Consider the following 21,442-nt stretch of genomic DNA (forward strand, 5'->3'; position numbering starts at 1 on the left):
TTGCACCAAAACCATAACGACATAACTGCCCTCACGCGGAAATTATACGCACTACACAAGCGACGATTACACACTAAGTAAAGAGGTACATTAGTTATTTTTTCTCATACTCAGATCAATTTTGACAAAACTTGCATAAGTGACAGTTTAGCACCGGAGGTGCGATATAGTCCCCCTCAGCACAGGATCTCCTAGTGAGGAGGACTTCAATGATCTGTTTTAATTTTATATATATATTTTATTTCATGTGCCATACAAAAATGTACCTAATTATTTAAAAAAGTAACAAAATAAAATAAAAAAATAAAATAAAAAAAAATTAAAAAAACCGGGCAAGTGCCCAATTTAGGCACTTAGGAAAGGGAAAATTAGCGGTTAATTATGGTGCATAATTAATAAAAATAAATGAAAACAGATATTTTGTAAAAACCATCTATCAATCTTTCGTAAATTTCCATTTTTTGGTAAAAAAAGTCAGGAATCATGTTAACATAATAATTATGTATATCCACAAAGTGTTTGCTAGATGTGAAAATCATGTAAAACGCTTGCGAGAAGACTCCATTTTTTAAACATATTCCAACAATAAACGTAGCGGAACGAAATGAATACACAGAGGTCTAACCGAAAACCGAAATGTCCTAAAACAACAACAATGAACCTTGGTAAAATGGTCAGCGAGGGCAAGCTAAGCAAGAGGGCAGAATTGTAACTGAATGTTTAGAGTAAGAGAACTCAACTTGTTGCTGTACAAAGCTTGAGTCTAGGCACTCGGTGGCCTATTAAATTTTATTTACGAATATCGGCGAATTTAGAGTTTGATTTTGTGCTTTCATCAAGTAAAAATAATGGTGTCTGAAATTACTAAGCGATTACTGTACTTTTATAATTTTCTTTGGAATGCACATCCTTTCTAAAAGAATATTAAGACTAACTTTATGTATTGTTGTGTTTAGGCAGTGCGCAAGAGAACCATCGTGGCGCTATCGCACCTGGTGATGACCTGCTCCGCCCCGCTCTACAACAAGCTGGTGGACCACCTTCTGGACGGCCTGGGCCCCAACTCCACGGCCTCCGTTCGCCGCACTCACATACAATGTATCGCTTCTATATGGTGAGACAACCAACACAACGCCGAGCCCTCTATCGCATGACAACCTTTTCACTAAGAAGTCTCATTTACCTTATCCAATCCATCTCCGCTTAAGTTACATTTGGCATTTTTTTCCAAGAGGTACATAATCCCCCTGAAATTATCATTTTAGGATCATTCCCATAGGTACATCAGATTTTATTACTACCAATGTACAACTTTTACCGTCGTAAAAGAATGTCTTGAAACTGTAAATTGGCAAGCGCCATTGATGGATTTGCAGCTACATAATATCTGCTAAATAATATGTGGTGCCAATTTACAGTATTTATGTATTCTTCCTACAACTTCTGTCTTTTCTATTAAAAAAAAAATTAGCAAAAGCTAAAGATGGATTGTTTCAGATAATTTGAATAATTCTTCAAATTTCAAAGTCAATTTTCAAGTTCTGTGAAAGTTCTTTTCAAGTTCTGTTGTTATTTCAGTTCTGTCAGATAACTGGCCTATAATGATATAATAACAGAACTTGAATAGGACATTCACAGAACTCGCAAATGAACGTTGAAATTTGATGAATTGTTCAAATTCTATTAAACAATCCATGCGAAGTACGGGTTGTTTCACAGAATTTGAACAATTCATCAAATTTCAAAGGTAATTTTCAAGTTCTGTGAAAGTTCTATTATTATTTCAGTTCTGTGAAGCAACTGGCCCGTAATGATATGATAACCGAACTTCAATAAGACTTTCGAAGAACTTGAAAATTAACATTGAAATTTGATGAATTGTTAAAATTCTACTAAACAACCCGTCCTAAGTTACCTTCAGTTGGACACTTCACAATTCAATTTCTGACTTTTGTAACGCGCTTTCCAATACCTTCTCACTCCCGCCTTAGATGACATCCCTTTCTACGGAGCACTGGGAACATAGATATCAGATTGGTTACGCACTCTCTAATTAATGACCCTCACAGTATGATGTATCATATGCCGCCTATAAAATCTGTTATGCAACTTTAAATTAGAAATCCATATCAAATCGTAGGCTCAACACATGATTCCGACAGCAAGATGTGCTGTCCCTTTCAGCGAGATTACCAAGATAAATTTTTGACTTAAGGACTTGGTTAGTAAATAGCGTGCTATGTTCGCTATAAACATAAACACTGCAATACTGTAAACATCTGTGACTATAATTGTTAAATCTCCTTTTTACTAGGTTTTCTCTGAACTCGCTCTATAAATGACATGTATGAGAAAAGCTATTATAAGTTACTAATAAAAGTTATTTGTGTCCAGCCGTCAAGCAGGGCACAGGTTTGGGTGCCAACTGTGGCGGGTGGCGCCCCTGGTTCTGGGGCACTCGGCGGAGCCAGACGAGGAGCTGCAGGAACACGCGCTGCAGGCCCTGGAGGCCTTTGTTCTCAAGTGTCCCAAGGAGGTCACCGAGCACATCCCCACTGTTAGTAGCTGCCTCGTTACTCGTCACTCACTTATCCAAATGCTGTGAAATCAATGTAGTCCTAATACCATCTCTGATATAATATAGTGAAGTACGGAATTGGCGGAGGAAGTGTGAAAGTATGTGTGTTGAAACCATTTATTACTGTTTTACAAATGTGAATATTTGGAAAGAATGCAAGGTTGATGTAGGCTTTATGAATATGTTTAAGAAAGATGAGATGGTTAGGGCATTTAGAACAAATGAACGAAGAAAGAAGTGTAAAGAGAGTATGTGACATGGAAGTGAATGGTAGAATATTTATTTATTTCACGCCTATTAAGGCTTTTACATACATATATGTATATAAAAAATATTTACGAAATTATACACGAAAATAGTGCAGGAATGACTATTTAAAACAATTGCAGAAAAATAAATATAAAGTCAAAATATCACTGAACTTGATCCACACAGCATGTAGGCACAAAATATAAAAAATCCAAAATATTTTTTTCTGTTTCAGTTGACAAAATTATTAGTGTTAGTCAAATTAAATACCTTTATTAAAATATTCCACTACTTGATGAAAAAAACTTCAATAGGGTATGCTTATATATTGAAATTGATGTACTGATGTATCAACATCGTAGTATTTGTTTCCTAGCTGTTGAATCCGTCGCATAGGAGTGTGATATTGGGACGTTGATATAGAATTGCTACAATAATATGGTAGGTACTGTTTTGTAACCGACCTGCTTGGAGTATGAAAAGAGATTACATATAATAAATCAGGGGTATCAAATATGTTGGAGACGTCTGAGCTCAGCACACTTTCCTCGATTTTATAGTTTATTTGTAACCTTTACAAACGCACTTAGCATAATAAAATGTATTTTATTCGCTTGTCAAGAAAATAATGTATCATAATATTATTCTAGCTTGTCGTTTCGTCACTTGCAAACATATTTATCATATCTGTGAAATAGTATGTCTGAGCTTGGCATTCCAAGGGTTAAGTGAATCAAATGCATAAGTTGGGCAAAAATCTGCAACACATGTATGCTTTTCTATCGTATTATAAAATGATGTATGTAGATTGTATGAAGTAAAATACATATTATTTGTATATTGCAGATAACCCAGCTGTGTCTGAAGATGATGGTGTACGACCCCAACTACAATTACGAGGGGGAGGGGTCGGAGGGAGGTGCCGAGGAGGAGGCGGACATGCTGGTGGAGGAGGAAGAGGCCGGGGCGGAGGGTGAGGAGGGGCCCGACAGCGAGGAGTACTCGGACGATGACGACATGTCCTGGAAGGTGCGCCGCGCGGCTGCCAAGTGCCTCGAGTCCGTCATCGCCACCCGACACGAGCTGCTGGCCGACTTCTACAAGACCGTGTCGCCGGCGCTGATCGCCAGATTTAAAGGTTACTAACTAACCATCGCATCATTTCTCCGCTGATAGATTGCCACATACTCGTGCGTCCCTAACCTACCATTCACTTCCCCGTCATATTTACTACGGCATCCATTCTACATGTCCAAATCATCCAAGCGTACTTTTCTCAACCTCTAGAGCAATTTTTGAGAGACATTTCTCCTAGTCTGACATGAACTCATAAAAGGCATGCTATTTCATTTTGTACCATGGTGAGATATAGGATTTAAAAAGTGTTAGAAAGAGAGAACACTACGATTTGTATGTTTGCCTGTGAAAACTTTGAAATAATTCTATGAAACAGCATTGATCATTTGAAAAATATTTGTCAAGGCTTGGAAATTTTTTAATAAATCTTATGTCAAAGAAAAAATTGATAATAACTTTTCTAATTGTTGTAAAAACTCACTACATACCCTCTTGTACATAACTTGTTTGTGCTGGCAGACAGAAGAGAATCAAAAACATTATATTATATTTTATGTAAACTATTTATTTTCTTTATAATTTTACAAAAAATATGTAGGTACTGCATTGTCTGTAAAAGCCCTTTGGGCATTTAAGTAGAATAAATAAATTACCAAGGTGACCAAAAGAGTAACTATTGAACGAGCAATATTTATAATATTGATTTTGTATTTGCAGAGCGTGAAGAGAATGTGAAGTGCGACATATTCTCTGCGTACATCGCTCTCCTGAGGGCCACCCGCCCCTCCAGCGGAGGTTCCCCCTCAGCCCCCGAGCCCCCTCTGGCACCCGACTCCCCCCTCGCCCTGCTCCAGGATCAGGTAAACAATTCATTGCATGTACAGTGAAACCCACTTCTGTTTTTTCGGTCCCTTGAAGAGAGGCCCAATCTGTCCCACATTTAAGGATCTCCTACATCGGAAGTTTATTTTTCTGATCTTCTTCAAATTTCAAAGTCAATTTTCAAGTTCTGTGAAAGTTCTTTTCAAGTTCTGTTATTATTTCAGTTCTGTCAGATAACTGGCCTATAATGACAAAATAACAGAACTTAAATAGGACATTCACAGAACTCGCAAATGAACGTTGAAATTTAAACCCACTTCTGTTTTATCGGTCCCTTGAAGAGAGGCCCAATTTGTCCCACATTTAAGGTTCCCTTACATCGGAAGTTTATTTTTCTAATCTTCCATCATTGCACAAGCAACATAATGATGAGAGTAATGAAGTTTTTAAAAATTGTCAGGCTATTTGTAACCTGGGAATATTTGTCTTTCTTGAGAATTGGCATTTAACGGAATTCATTGAAATGTCAAAAATTAATGAGAGTGTCGATTTGATGGTTATCAAACGTGATAGAATCTAGAACACCTAACCTAAGTCCACTGGGCACCACCTGAGGCCCTTGATTGAATCGGAGATCTTGATGTTCACCTAGTAGAGTTATTATTTACAGTTACAATGAGTGTTTGTTTGGTTGCAGGTGGGTAGCGTAGTGAGAGGTTTGCTGCCCGTACTGCGCGGCAGGTCTGTGCGCGCGCGCCAGGAGGCCCTGCTGCTGCTGCGCGAGCTGCTGGCAGCCCGTCCCGCCGCCCTCGCCCCCCACGTCCCCCGCCTAGTGCCGGCGCTGCACTACTCGCTCAGGTATACTGCACCACTTGGAAGCCTGAACTGAGTGAGGTGAAACCACCTATCCACAGAAAGGTGGTTTCTCAACAGGAAAATAAAGAGTCTACTACTTTATAATAGTTACTTGTGCAGTAATCACGGTTCCGTGACAATTCAGAACATTGAAGAAAAAAAACAGTAGCCCTACCTATCGAATTTTTATCGTGTTCTGATTTGTCACTGTTCTGTTTTATCCGGTTATTGGTATCATATACACGGTGTCCGGAAACTCGTAGTACAAGCGGGAAATTTTTGTTCAATTTTTTCCACAACTAAAGGGTTAAAAAAACTTCTGGAGCCGAATATACTTCGATGCATTTTAAGACATTGAACACCTGATGTTAACCCCCTAGCAATTTATCCTGAAAAATTCCAACTTTGGCCTTGATTTACTCGAAATCGAAATTTCAAATCAAAAAAAATAATTCCATAAAATCGACTCCAAATGTCCTGTAGATTCATCAGTTTCCCGCTTGGACACCGTATATAGCCAGGTTGGTCAAAATATACGTACTTTGCCACAATTATAAAAAGGCGTTACAATATTTTTAACTATGTTTCTACAACAACTACTAATGTATTGAATCGTGCCCCAGGGTGACTTTGAATGATAATATTTCTAGTCAATATTATAATCTAAGCAGTCTACCTTGATTTGCTACTACTGCCTTGTTCTCACTTTACCAGTCTCATCCTAGCCTTCTAATTTACAAAGTAAGTAAGTAATTAAGTAATAAAAATCCGTCTGTTTCAGTGACAAGAACTCCTCATCCAACATGAAGATAGACACACTGGTGTTTGTTCAGTGGGTATTGGGGGGGCCCTGCGGCCCCGCCCTACGTCCCCATGCTACCACTCTGCTCCCCGCGCTGCTGGCCTGTGTCAGGGATCCCTTCTACAAGATCACAGCCGAAGCACTCAGGGTCATGCAGGCGCTGGTCAAGGTCATCCGCCCTCTCAGTGAGTTATAGTTTCACCCAAAACAACAAACCGTTCCCTGGTTTTGTCTGGAATGAAGTGTGTCGCTGGACTCAAGCCACAAACGAATGCTGGCGAACTACTAATAAATCTTGCACTTTCAGCACATAGCAAGAAACTTGCGTCTGTGCCCCTTCTTTTGCTTGCGGTCTAGCTATATAAGATTGTGTTGTGCAACAGCGACTGAGGTACTTCTATTTTTTTTCACTGAGTGGTATCCAGTGATCTTAGTTTGTTGCTATAAAATAACTGTATATGGTACTCTCTTGGTAATCTGCCGGTTGATTTTCCGACGAATACTATAATCCAGCAGTCATTCACGTCAAATTCAGTAGTTCGCCGTGTGCCTAGACTCGAGTGCCAAGTTTTGTACGCCGAAAGGTTGTGTTATCTTACTCGTACACACTCAGTTACTATTCCGCCGTCTAGCTTGCTCCCGCTGACTTTTTTACCAGTCATTACACCAGGGTTCATTATTATTATCATTATTTAATAAGCAGGCAACATTCTGCCGATGCGCTCATATCCAATTTTACAATAAGTTTAACATTGATTGAATTTTTAAAAATTTAGTTCATTATTGGATGGCACTCGTATTTGTAATAATTTTGAACATCTTGATATTATTTGCAGATGAGCCAGTGGAGCTAAGCGCAGATCTTGCGGCGTTCACGGCACCCATGTACGAATGCACACTGGTGCGACTGCGGGCGGCCGACATCGACCAGGAGGTGAAGGAGAGAGCCATCGCCACAATGGGGCAGCTGCTGAGCCACCTCGGAGACCAGCTACAGGTAACCAAATATACTATCTATGTTCATTTGTCCACTGAAGTTTCTAGTTTTTTTTTATTAGTATTTTCTCCTTCAAGAGATATTTCATTTTACTGATTTTTCTACTCCAGCAAACTTTATATTTGTTTTTTATGATACCCTTCCAAGAGATCTTTAATATTATTGAATTTTCTAACCCAGTTATCTTTTATGTTCAGTTTGTTTTATATGTTACTAGCTGATTACGTCTAAAAGGGATCCAAATGATAATCTAGTCTCCTTCAACGGAAACAAACTTCCGAACAGGCCTTCCATTGATATGCTTGGTATAACTATAAGTGACCAGCTCAGGTACGGGAGCTCCATCAAAGCCAGAGTAAAGTTGGCCTCTCAGAAGCTGGGCGTACTGTACAGGGCCCGCAGATACTTTAATAGTACACAACTGCTGACCCTGTACAAATCGCAAGTGCGCCCTACTGTCGAATTTGGCAGCTATCTTTGGTCCGGAGCCCCTAAATACCTGAAAAAAACCCTTGACTCTGTGCAAAAACGGGCGGTCCGTTTGATAGATTCCCCAATCTTAACAGACGGACTGCAATCTTTAGAGCACAGGCGTCAGGTAGGCATGCTGTCCTTGTTCTATCTATATTACAATGGAAGATGCTCTGAGGAACTAGCGTCATTGATCCCTTCGGCACCGGTGCGTAATCGGGATACACGCCAAACGCGCGCCCAACATTTGTACACAGTTGACATTTGTCACATGAGAACGGGTCGCTTCTACGATTCATTCTTAAGTTCAACAGCTCGGCTGTGGAACGAACTGCCGGCCTCTGTGTTTCCTCCCTCCTACAACATGGGACTCTTCAAGACCCATGTTCACTCCTTCCTCTCCACAAAAAGACCCTCCACACAGCATCCCCAGAGATGACATAGGCCCTGAGGGAAATTATTTTCTTCAGGGCCTCCTGTGTGGAGTTAATATAAAAAAAAAAGAAAAAAAAAAAAAAAAAAGTCCCCGGCTTTACCCGTACTGTACACAGAATTTTTATCTAAATCAGATGTTGACGGTAATTTTCCTCTTATTTTGAAACGTCAAGTACGCAAAATTTCATCAATCTCAGAATAAAACTGTAGATTTGTATGAAAAACAAACCACACTGTCACAGACATTCTTTAAATTATAACACACTATAGAGAGACTTTGGAGGATTGTGTTAACATTGATTATTTGTTGGTATTTTAGGCGGAACTCCCCGTGTGTCTTCCAATATTCCTGGAGAGGTTACGCAATGAGATAACACGGCTAACCACCGTCAAAGCCCTGACCAAAGTGGCTGCCTCTCCCCTGAGGATTGACCTGAGACCCATCATGGTAAGAACTCACTTATTTTGTATAAGGGCATAAAACTTGGTCTATTTTTAATCCATCTTTTATTTGACATTATTTATTGTTTAGGCTGATGCAGTTCCGATTCTTGGCTCCTTCCTGCGTAAGAACCAGCGAGCCCTGAAGCTATCCACTCTCACCCTGCTGGATACATTGGTGAAGAATTACAGCAGTGCCCTTAACCCGGAACTCCTCAATAAGGTAAACTTTGCGTAATTAATAAAACCAATTGATCAGTTGACGTCATAGCATGTTTCATCTGAATAAAGTAAAAAATAATTTCATCTATTTTAGCCCTCTGACATAGTAGACATTTTGGTCGATAATTGATACAGTTCTAGAAAAAAATGTTTGGATATTCAAAAAAATGTAACAATAAGAAACTCTGGGGAAAAATATTATGGCTTAAAATATATTCATCTATCTATATAAATAAAAATGTTAATGTTTGTTTGTTCAAAATCTTAAATCTCCAAAAGTTCTTCACCGATTGCTTCGAAATTTTGACATAATGTTGCATTTGAATACATGTGTGTCTTTATATACCTATATTATATGTACATATATGTCAACTGTTACAGGGGAAAACATTCTTCTAAAAACAGCGCCATCTGTTCGAAAAACCTGCTTTATTTCGAAAACAGCGCCATATATTGGAATCACATTTTTTTTTTTTTAAAAGTGCCATCATTATAGATAGATCAACAAACTCTGGTTCTGAATATAAAACAACATCTATTTAACACGCTGTTTGGTTGGTACAACTTAATCTGCTTATTCATCATGACCAGTCTACTTTAGTAATATATCTATGGTCTACGACAGAGGTTCCCAAAGTGGTCTATATCGACCCCCAGGGGTCGATATAGGCTTGCTGGGGGTCTATGTCAGCGAGAAAAAAATTTGGGGGTCCACGAGATTCAAATGGGGGTTCATACGACCGGACCCCCATTTATCTCAAGTCAACATTTAAGAGTTCCGTAAATGACACAATTTACCTAACACAAATATAATAGATTTTGAAATTACTTATTTGATATTTGTATTTTTGTATTTCGTAAAGTTGTTAATTGAGGTATATAAATAGAGTCTACGTTCCTTTTCTCGTTAGAATTAATATATTCAAGCAAAACATTGCACATCGGAAGCCGCGAATTTTCCTAGTTCCCCAACTTGTTTTTGAAAAACGTCCAGGGTAATAATGACGTTCAACATTTAAATGTACTTTACACAGACTTCAATACTAAGTTTGAGGACATTTTGACTATGGAAATGCAACGTTGAAGAATCGGATATCATGTGACAGGAAGAACTGACCGGAATAAGCACTGAAAAAGAACTTAAGGGGCAGTTCTGTGGGGCTAGCTACAGAAAGAAATTCCTGTTGCTTATCCTGCTTCATTTTCATTTGGTGTAATACCTCACAAGGGTGCCCCTGTCTGCACAATGTAAAGACAGTGCAACTATACCGCCACCCGGTTGTTGGGCAGGCAGGGGAAGGGAAATATTCTTACTAAAAAAATAAATGATTATCACATGGTACGTTGATAGTTTTAGGAAAATTCAATATTTAGCAGGCAGGGGGTCTACGGAAAAAAAAAAATTTGGCAAGTGGTCTATGGGGCAAAAAAGTTTGGGAACCTCTGGTCTACGACATCCACATCTGTGTTGACAATTTTTGGAGAATTTTAAGAGGATTTTTAAGAATTGGATGTTTTATGAGGAAAATGTGGGGATCCTGGGCATTATTTGATTATCCAACCATATTGAAAAAATATTTTTTGCAAGAATTGTGATAATTTACTATATTTTGTTTTCTTTCACAGTAAATTTTCTTGTAAATTTATTTGTGTAATATGAAACTGAGTTTTTGTAACTAGATGATAACTCATGTAAGTGAGAATATCTGTAAGAATCCAGTACAAGTATGAATATTTTCACTGTACAATAGTTTAATTTAATTTGGAAGACAAGAAAGAAGGTAGTCTTAAAGTTTCGATCATCTTCTGATACAATCTTCCCAAAGTAACGTTTGCAGAAGAACATTTTTAGGTTTATCAAGTCTAAACTTGGAGCTACATTCTGCAATACACAAATTATTCAAAGAAAAATATAATACCTGTCAGAAAACATAAAAAAAATTGTGATTGCTAATATGTTTTGTTGTCTGATGCAGGTGTTGGTGGAGCTGCCGCCCCTGGTCAGCGAAAGTGACCTGCACATCGCGCAGCTGACCCTCGGGCTGCTGTGCTCCGTGTGTGCCTCGCACCCCATCGCCATGGCCGACCTGCACCGCACCTCCCTGCCGCAGGTGCTGTCCCTGGCCAGGAGTCCACTGCTACAAGGTACTGCTATACCTTTTAACTTCTGAATCTTGTCTGTCTTTAAGGGATGCGGGTGCTTGGGCTCGTTGTGGCCAGGCCGCTCGCCACGCTCATTCTCGCCGGGATTGTCCTGTGATAGTGGGGTAAACTGCCCTCGATACGCAGCTTGTATATTTTCATGTTTTAATCATACTTCCACTTGTAAATACATTTTGTTTTCTTTCTTTATTATTTCAATTTAGATGCCAAACCATCAGGCGAACACATCTCTGATGTGTCCTTATTTTGTGTTACTATTAATGTAAGTAAGCATACATTATTTCGTACTAACAATCAGTGCAGGGACATTGGAAGATCTAGAATCGTTTTAAAAATAAATGAGTCCTGATGTGTGCGGCTAAGGAGGTCAAGCAATCGGTTTTCTAACACAGCCATTGGGAAAGGGTTGGTCCCCTCCAATGAATCTTGTCTGTATCGTGAATTCTATTAAACTACAGCCATATTTATCTCAAAAATCGTAGTTCAATTAAAGAATTTTGGTTAAGGTGCCGCCCTGAACTCCATGCTTGAGCTGTTCCAAGCTCTGGTGAAGACTGGCCTGCCCGGACTCGGCTACCAGGACCTGCTGCAGCTGCTGGTGGCTCCCGTCAAGCAACTCGTGCCACACAACGCTCTGCCCCATCTTCACAAACAGGTATGCACTACGTATTCAAAACTATCATCAACATTAAAATAGTAGCCACATCATCAAACATACTAATTTCGGTTGTCTGTGTGTCCGTGTTTATCCCCGTGAAATCTGGTTCAATGAACTTATATTTTTCTTTGAATAGTGTCATTTTTAAAATTGGAACAGACAACTGATAAAGTTGGTACTACCCATAATCTTTGATTATATAAATGTCTAGATAGAGTGTCGCACTGTTATTCCGACAGAAAGAGCAGGCCAGATTTGAAATACTTGTGTGCGTGTCACGCACACAAGTATACGCAACTTATATCGTTGACGTAAGCGCTTAACGTCAATGTAGGCGTATTGAGTGATACCAGCTCCCTAGTATTTCCCAAAAAAGTTGGGAAAAAATATGTTTCGATTTTGCGGGACCTATAATTCGTTTAATTTTGAATTCATTTAAGTAAGATAGTTTTCTACATAAATATAATGATATAAATGAAAATAAAATCATTGTTAAAAGAGATTTATTTTTATTTGATTATTTTTAACAAATAAACAAGAAATACGGAAAATAAGAAAGATACATTCCTAGACGCTGCCAAATGGCCGGCAGGTGTCGCTGTGTCTAAATTTATTTTTTTTATTTACTAGATTCTTATATTTCTTAAAGAGATGAATCATTTAAATTTACTGAATTTAAAGTTAATGTTCTTTATAAATAGAACGGCGTCATTTGCGCCTTGCAATTTTTACCTTATGTGGGTATTTTAATTTAAAGAACAGGCAACCCTGTAAACAATGCGTCAAAATATGGCGTTGTCAAGACGATTGTAAGACTAAATTACACTATTAAAACTGAATTGTTTCTTTAACTAAATGGTTATTATATGGCTTTGATATATACTCGGGCGCTCTTCGGGGCTGCCGGCTGCTTTTTGGAAGCGCTCCGAGTTTATTTTTGAAATCCTGGGAAGTCCTCAATTTTCCAGGTGTAAATTTAGCATAAAATAACCGCATTAAGTTTTAGTTTACGTGTATAAAAGTAAAATAATTTTTCTGTAGCCCCTTCGGGCTTAATTCAAGTTTTAATATAAAGTTTTACATATTTTTAGTTCAAATCTGCCACGTTATCCAAAAAGTGCACAGTGAAAGGCAAAACATCGGTCGTCGGTTTTAAATGCTTACCACATGTGCACGGTGATAGACTAGTGAACAGTTTCAAGTGCGTGTAAGTGATTTATGAGGGTATCCTCTGGGCTATGATGGTTGTAAACAATGTCGGATATGACCGGGCCACACTACTCAGACTTAATAGTGAAAGTGTCTATTTGGACCCTGCAATAGCTGCAAAGATATCGCTGTATAACCTTGGACGCGTTATTACTAAAACAACTACCCGTAAAATTAGGTTTCGTGGTTGCAGAGCTGGACGCAGTAGGAAAAAACATCTAGAACACAGCATCGAAATAGTTACGTCACCGCTAACAGAAGAACAGGGAAAAGTAGCAACTCAAATTCTCCCGAATCCGGAGAGAGAATATAACACAGTTAATGCTTGTATACAACGGCATGCCAACTTTAAGAGCCGTCAACTAGGTATAGGATCCTGGAATGTTAGATCTCTCAATAACAAGATAGAGGAAGTAGGGGAGGTTTTCAACGAACAGAATCTTCATGTCCTGGCCATAACTGAGACTTGGCACGAAAATAGTGACTCTTTTTCAATAAAGAGACTCCGAGCTTTAGGTTATGTCGTGCTAGAAGAAGCCCGACCTAAAGCAACAATTTCTCGGGATGACAACATCGCTAGCGTAAATCACGGAGGTATCGTGATTTTAGGTCGCCAGGGCTTGCGTTTAACAAGGGTGTCAATTGGTGCATACCGAACCTTTGAGCACTTGGGATGCCGAGTTTCGTCTGCAGGAGCATCATTCATTTTATGTACCCTATACCGGCCTGGTTCAAAACAAATCACTTTGGACTTTTTTAATGAATTTTCGTGTTTTCTCGAGCGGGTTGTGGGACTTTCCGATAATATTTTCATAACAGGCGACATTAACATTCACTTAGAGCATCTAGAATCACCAAATACTCTTAAATTCACTGATTTATTAGACTGCTTCGGATGCCGTCAATGGGTTAGTTCCCCAACTCACGATGCTGGCGGAACTTTGGACATTTTTATCTCAAAGTCAAGCGGTCCGTTTCTGGTAGCGGATAGTGTGGATGTAGGACTATCAGACCATCGACTTATTCGCGCAGAAATCGATTTTAACCCACCGAAAATTCCTTACGTTACTATCACATCAAGAGCATGGCGCGGTTTTAACTTTGACGACTTCCTGTCAGAACTAAAAGCTTCTCCGCTCTGTACACATAGCGCATGGGAAACAGAGTCGCCAACCAAACTAGCAGCAGATTATAACACCATCCTTTCAACCCTTTTAAATACATATGCTCCAATTTCTACAAAAACTCGGCGTCTACGAAAATCTGATGCCTGGTTTGACGAAGAATGTCGGAGCCAGAAGAGATTGATGCGTAAATTAGAGAGGTCCTACAGACACTCGGGGGTTACATCACGGAACGATTGGATACAGGCTCAAAAAGAGTACATGATCTTAATCCGTTCAAAAAGGTCTGAATATTGGACAAATAGGATCACTTCAGAGCGTCAAAATCCACGTAGTCTTTGGAACTCGGTTAAGACAGTCATTGCTGATGTCCATGCACCAATTACAATCGACATAGCTCCGGAAATCTTCTCCAAGTTTTTCCTTGACAAAATTGAGTCAATACGAGCCCTAACAACCTACGCTCCACCACCGTATTTTACTAAATGCAATAGAGAAAACCTTTCTGCCTTCAAACCTACATCCCTAGAAGAAGTAAGGAAATTAATTCTTACTTCACCGAACAAGCAGTGTTCGCTCGACCCTATTCCAACGTGGCTACTGAAAAAGTGTTGCAATGAAATTGCTCCCTTTTTAGTTCATCTTTTCAATAAGTCACTTAGCACGGGTGACTTTCCAAAATCCCTTAAATCAGCTATCGTAACTCCATTATTAAAAAAACCACAACTGGACGCTGAAGATCTTTCAAATTACCGACCCGTTTCAAATCTGCCTTTTATATCAAAAATATTAGAAAAAATCGCTGCCTCACAGGTCATATGTCACTTAAATTCAAATGAATTATTAACTAAATACCAATCTGCATATAGACGGTTCCACTCCACAGAAACCGGGTTACTACGTGTTTTGGACATAACTACTGCCATTGAGTCGGGTAAACTGGCACTTCTTTCAGTCTTGGACATGAGTGCTGCATTTGACACGATTGACCATGACTTTCTTATTAAACGATTAGATGAATCATTTGGTTTAAACTGTGATGTTAAGACCTGGCTGACATCGTACCTGGCCAACCGTTTACAAGCCGTAAAAGTAGGAAAAAACCAATCAAATTATGCAACCCTTTCATCTGGAGTACCCCAAGGGTCCGTTCTGGGCCCACTACTCTTCATCCTCTTCACAAATGATGTCGCTAAAATAATAGAATCATTCGGCCTTCTATCTCACTGCTACGCTGATGACCAGCAAGTTTATTTTTACTGCTTACCAGAAGAAATAAACAGTCTAAAAATTCGTATAACTGAGTGTATAGAAGCAATTACTCGCTGGATGACCTCAAATAGATTGAAACTGAATCCCACAAAGACTGAGTTTCTGTGGACTGCTACAAGCAGACGTCAGCATAACATTGAAAACTCCCCAATAACCATTTCCGGAAGTGACATCACTCCAAAAACGTGCATCAAATTACTGGGTGTCAATCTGGACGCTAATTTTTCCCTTAAAACTCAGGTGAACAGAACTGTAAGCACGGGGTTCTTTCAATTAAGGCAAATTAAAGCAGTGCGGAGAAACCTGCCAACAGAGGCGACTAAATTGCTAGTCAATTCCTATGTTGTTTCACGTCTAGATTATTGCAACGGAATATATGCAAGTCTCCCTAAATGTCAAATCAACAAATTCAATCCGTTTTCAACGCCGCGGCAAGGCTCATCACCGGAGTATCTAAATACTCCCACATTTCAGAGCATCTCAAAAATCTGCACTGGCTCAAATGTCCTGAAAGAATCCAGTTCAAGGTATGCTGGATGGTATTTAAGTCACTTAACGGAATGGCTTTGGCTTATTTATCAGAATTGTGTATTCCAGAAGATTCCAATTCCCGACAGTCAACCCTTAGGTCAGCAACGTCATCAGCTATCGGAAGGTTGAAGGAACCAAAGCGCACACCAGATACTAAGTTCGGTGAGCGTGCTTTTGCCGTGTCAGGACCTAAAGCCTGGAATGGACTGCCACATGATTTGAGAATGATCGCAGACTCGACAGAATTTAGGTCTAAACTTAAAACGCACCTTTTCAGACAGTCGTATCCATAATTTCAGAAACCTCCACTTTCACAGTTGACGGCAATTTAAATTTAAATTAACAAAATGTAAAAATACTAAAAATAAAATAAAATAAATAAAAATAATTATTAAAAATAAATAAATAAAAATGATAACAACTAACAATTTGTAGGCTTTTAAGACAGTTAAAATACATTTAAATTAAAATAAAAACTATAGCAGACTTAAGATCATGCGACGACCAGTGTTTTTTGATATAGTGTCCTCTGCGTGCAGTTCTATCTTTTATAAGCATAAACTTTTTAATATAAGTGTGTTTGTTGGAAGTGACTTGCCAGGTAAGTATGTTTTGGTATCTTTTCTAAATAACAAATGTAGATCCTAGGAAATAAATTGTACAGCGCCCTTGAGGTGATTTTTCACAAAAACGGCGCTCTACAAATTATCCAATTATTATTATTATTATTATTATTATTATTTGAAAAGGTAACTTACCTATGATAGGTAACATTTTTAGTTATTTTCAATCGTCCTTTGTAATTTCTGCACAATGTTATAGCGCAAATCGTCATTTTCAAATGTCACACAACACGTGTTTACCGCACAGCGATAGTTTCGCAACTGTGCGGACTGAACGAGCTTATCAGCCAACAGTTGGCTGATATTTTTTTTGGCGTTTCGTCGCTCGAACGCTCAATCTAGACATTTATATAATCAAAGCCCATAATATAATATTTTTATTTAATAGAAAATTCTTTTTATTATCTTTGTCGAAATTGGAATTATAATAATCCGCGAATTTTATAATTCCAATTTTGAAAAAGATCATAGAAAATAATTTTCTGTTAAATAAAAATAGGTCAAACTTACTACAAAAATATTTATGCCGGTATTAAAGTTAGAAGGTCATTATCGATAAAAAAATTTACAATGGGCTGGAGTTCCTTAATATGTGCTTGAATTTAATAAATGTAGAAACATGATGTGAAATCTCCCTTGGATTTGCAGGCCTTCCACTCGCTAGCCAAGTGTGTATCGGCCCTGACAGTGGAGACCCCAGTGGAGGCGCTCCGAGTGGCCCAGCAGTTCCTGCAGGACGCACACTCCCCCACCAGCGATGCCCACCACATGTTTGCTCTGCTGGGCATTGCCGAGATCGGAAGACACATGTAAGTCTACTTTTTTGAAGGATAATTCTTTCATATAGTAACTCACATATCGTCGCATTAATTCGTAGAATGCGTAACCACCAAATGTAAAATTTTACAGGAGGCACAAAAAACCTCGTAGTGAAAAAAATGAAAGACGGCTCATTCTTTTTATTTATGTTTCGAACATATAATATATTTCGAAATTTATTTTCAATCATCAAACTTTTGTAATTTAAGGCTTTCTATTTCAAATCGGAGTTAGGAAGTTTACATAAAAACCGAGAATGGAGATACGTATTTTACAAAAGATACATACTTTTCTGCGAACAGTTTTATGAACAACCTAGCGGAAAATTTGGGAGATAGGAATTTTACATTCACAAAATAAAACACAACAATGTATGTATATGTCGAGGCAGTCTATTTAGATGCATTTTAATGATTTTAATGATGCGGAAGGTTATCGTAAAAGGAGTGGTAATCCTTTTCTAATGTCTGTTTTAAGTCTTGTAAATGCTGGTACTTTTCCTTCCTTAAGGGATTAAATCTGACTCTCAAGTGAAATCTTCAAACTCTGGAGATCATTACAGATTCGGCGACGGTTTTGTGCTGGGTGAGATCTACACTGACCGGGTGTAGTCGTGTCAGAGATGCTCGTAAAGTGACGCTTGGGGTTGATGAAGGAGATTGTAGAAGAATTTGATCTGACATTGTCGATCACCCTTGTTGTCCTGTAGAAATAAAACTGATGTACTTACTAGGGTTTGCATGACCCGGGCAAAAAGTAGCCATGACAGGAAACGTTGTGAAAGAGACTCCTCAGAGTGTGAAGATAGGTGGGAGAGACTTGAAAGTGGAACTGGTGAGCAAACATGTGCTTTAAGCGTAGAAACTTTTCATGCTCAGCATCACTTTGGAGTAAAGTGAACGTTTCATCTTGCCCGGCTGGTCGATCCCGAGGCGAGAAGAAAGGACGTCGATAGATGCGTGCGTTCCTGCGTACAATGCAGGACAATTGACCCTCCGCCATCATCCCATGAAGCGGGTAATCTTAATGTTGTGACAACCTGGAGTCGCTTGGCAGTTGATGTTACTCATTTCGGTAGGAAATGTTTACTCACATTTATCGATTGCGGTCCAAGTAGATTTGCCGTGTGGCGGGAAATCGAGTCAGATAATGCAGCTTCGATTATCAGACATTTGGAAGAAGTGTTTCGGGAAAGAGGCCCGCCCAAAGTAGTTCTCATGGACAATGGTACTGCATTTTGTTCCTACAGTGTTACAGTTAAGTGTAAGAGATGGAATGTTCGTCAAAGATTTCGCGCGGCATACCGAGCAGCTGGAAACGGTATAGTTGAACGACATCATCAAACAATAAAGAGAACTGCAGCCAGAAGTTTTTTTTTTTTTTTTTTTTTATATTTACTCCACACAGGAGGCCCTGAAGAAAATAATTTCCCTCAGGGCCTATGTCATCTTTGGGGATGCTGTGTGGAGGGTCTTTTTGTGGAGAGGAAGGAGTGAACATGGGTCTTGAAGAGTCCCATGTTGTAGGAGGGAGGAAACACAGAGGCCGGCAGTTCGTTCCACAGCCGAGCTGTTGAACTTAAGAACGAATCGTAGAAGCGACCCATTCTCATGTGACAAGTGTCAACTGTGTACAAATGTTGGGTGCGCGTTTGGCGTGTATCCCGACTACACACCGGTGCCGAAGGGATCAATGACGCTAGTTCCTCAGAGCATCTTCCATTGTAATACCGATAGAACAAGGACAGCATACCTACCTGACGCCTGTGCTCTAAAGATTGCAGTCCGTTTGTTAAGATTGGGGAATCTATCAAACGGACCGCCCGTTTCTGCACAGAGTCAAGGGTTTTTTTCAGGTATTTAGGGGCTCCAGACCAGAGATGGCTGCCAAATTCGACCGTAGCGATCCCCTGCAGGCAGTGTTTTGGTACAATCATTGGCTGCAAAAAGTCAGGATGATCAAGGTGTTGCGCTGTCTAGTATAGTTCACACTTACTCGTGGAGACACCCTTCTGCGCAAGTGAATATAGAAGAGGAAGTATTGACTGAGTTCTAAGTGGGCGATCTTCTTGCGGTTAAGCCAGTAGATGGGAGATGCACATCGTGCATGGAAGGGTGAGGGCCCGTTCTCACTTCCGTTTTCAAATCGGAGGCGGGTCCCGTTTTAAAAACGGATGGCCAATGGCCCTGTTCACACTACCGTTTTAAAAACGGATCCGTTTTAAAAACGGACCATACTCTACGAAAAAAAATAATTGTCGATTCAACAAAAACATGTTATTTGCTCATTCTTCAGTAATGGTGCGCAATGGACGACGATGAAGCTCTTGTTGTCATGTTGTACTTATTAAAAAGAAGGAAAAAAGTGAAAAGAAAATTTTGGGTACGCCCAATCATAGCCGAATGATTTTCTGTAGGAATTTTCCAAGTGTTAATTGGTGAGTTGAGAAGTGATGAACTAAAGTTCTTTAATTATTTTAGAATAATAATGATTGGATTATTTATTAGCGCCGTTTTCACCATGAAAAATCACCTCAAGGGTGCTTAATGGCTTAAGAGAATGTCTATCACTTCCTTTAACCATCTACTGGAATGAGTTTCAGAGAGCTTAACATATCAAAATAGAAAATTGAGAAAGTGCATTTGTCCTGAAGAAAGGCTATCGATATTTTAAAGTAAGAAAACAATAACAACTCAAATATTTTTTATTATGTGTTTATTAAACTAATACGCTCTTCCGTGCATCTCATTAAAGCTTTAAAATTTAAAAAAAGTAAACTTAAAAAAATAAAAATAAAAATTTTGATGTACAAAAGTTGTGTACACCAAGTGTTTTGTTTTTATTTAGTTGAAGATAAAATATTACCATACTCTTTCTTCGACCAGTGGTATTAAATTTTCGGGATTTATTTCCTTATCCATTATTGTAGTTTTGATTTATTTACTTAACAAAATAACCAAATACAAGCACGCAGCGTGCCTGCTTCCTTGCGACAGGGAGCGGGCGGGGAGGGGTCGGGGTTTGGCGGGGACTCTGCCGGAACGACTGGACGACAAGTGTGAACAGCTCCATACAACACTATGAGCGAGCGTGTGCCGACACGATTTGAAAACGGACGCGCTGCGTAGGCGAGCCATCCGACAAAAAATGTCGGATCCGTTTTCAAATCGTGTCGGACAAGTGTGAACAGCTCCATACATCCACTACAGCCACTAGGGCATCCGTTTTTAAAACGGGACCCGCCTCCGATTTGAAAACGGAAGTGGGAACGGGCCCTGACAGGACTTACTTCAGTCAACAACATCGAAATAGATGGCATACCAAGACATGTGCTTGACCCGCGAAAAGATGCCGGACAGAGAACGGACTGTGTCTGAGGAGAGACGAGATGGAATTGCCGCACGTTCCACCGTCAATATTTTGGGTTTGTTTGAAGAGGACAGTGAAGAACCGGATCCGGATATGAATCGGAAGGAAATCCACGTGCAAAGAGGTGGTGGTGGTGGAGAAAAACCTTGAAGAAGAGATAATCACAGAACAACGACCTATTAGGTAGGACGCGAAGAGCTCCGGGTTGGTTAAATCAATTCGTGCAGTGATGATGACATCAGGAGGGCGTGTGGTGATAAGCAGGTACCACTGTAAAAGCGGTGAACGCAACCGCAGAGGCACATAAAACAAGAGAGCTACGGCAGAGCGTCACACGGTGCAGAAGACGTCAGTTTAGACTACAGATACAAAACACTATTCGTGACTTCACAATTAAAATTAAGGTTATAAAATGTTCAAAATTGATTTAATCAACTTATCTCAGTTAATTTCACGGTAAAACTATTACACCGTAAATAAATTTCCTCACTCAAAAACACAACAAGCGTGCACGGCTCACCGGCCAATACTGAATTAAGGAGTTACGAAGTATTCGCGAGTAAAAATGGCACCATGATTTTACGCAGTTTCCTAATTTGTGTTTATCTAAAACAAGGCTGCCCAACCTTTTTAGCAGTTGGGCAAAATTGACGATTTTGAATCACTGGCGGGCCACTGAATACATGACGGTTCCTATTTCCATGGGGGGGGGGGGGGTTGTTAGA

At 39.4% G+C, this 21,442-nt stretch overlaps 1 protein-coding gene across 1 annotated transcript in view; it reads left to right on the plus strand.

Annotated features, from left to right (window-relative positions):
- Window positions 1-21,442, plus strand: part of Cand1 (Cullin-associated and neddylation-dissociated 1) — a 42,460-nt gene that overhangs the window by 11,127 nt on the left and 9,891 nt on the right. Inside the window, exons 5-16 of the mRNA XM_089650645.1 lie at window positions 957-1,114; window positions 2,395-2,557; window positions 3,674-3,965; window positions 4,622-4,764; window positions 5,424-5,584; window positions 6,363-6,568; window positions 7,220-7,380; window positions 8,606-8,734; window positions 8,819-8,950; window positions 10,926-11,094; window positions 11,619-11,767; window positions 17,178-17,338. Of these exons, the coding sequence (XP_089506771.1) occupies window positions 957-1,114; window positions 2,395-2,557; window positions 3,674-3,965; window positions 4,622-4,764; window positions 5,424-5,584; window positions 6,363-6,568; window positions 7,220-7,380; window positions 8,606-8,734; window positions 8,819-8,950; window positions 10,926-11,094; window positions 11,619-11,767; window positions 17,178-17,338 (2,024 nt within the window). The remainder of the gene's footprint in view (window positions 1-956; window positions 1,115-2,394; window positions 2,558-3,673; window positions 3,966-4,621; window positions 4,765-5,423; window positions 5,585-6,362; window positions 6,569-7,219; window positions 7,381-8,605; window positions 8,735-8,818; window positions 8,951-10,925; window positions 11,095-11,618; window positions 11,768-17,177; window positions 17,339-21,442) is intronic.

This window comes from Hesperophylax consimilis, chromosome 3 (assembly GCF_061612785.1).
Source record: "Hesperophylax consimilis isolate HC1 chromosome 3, BYU_Hcon_1.0, whole genome shotgun sequence".
Classification (NCBI taxonomy): domain Eukaryota; kingdom Metazoa; phylum Arthropoda; class Insecta; order Trichoptera; family Limnephilidae; genus Hesperophylax; species Hesperophylax consimilis.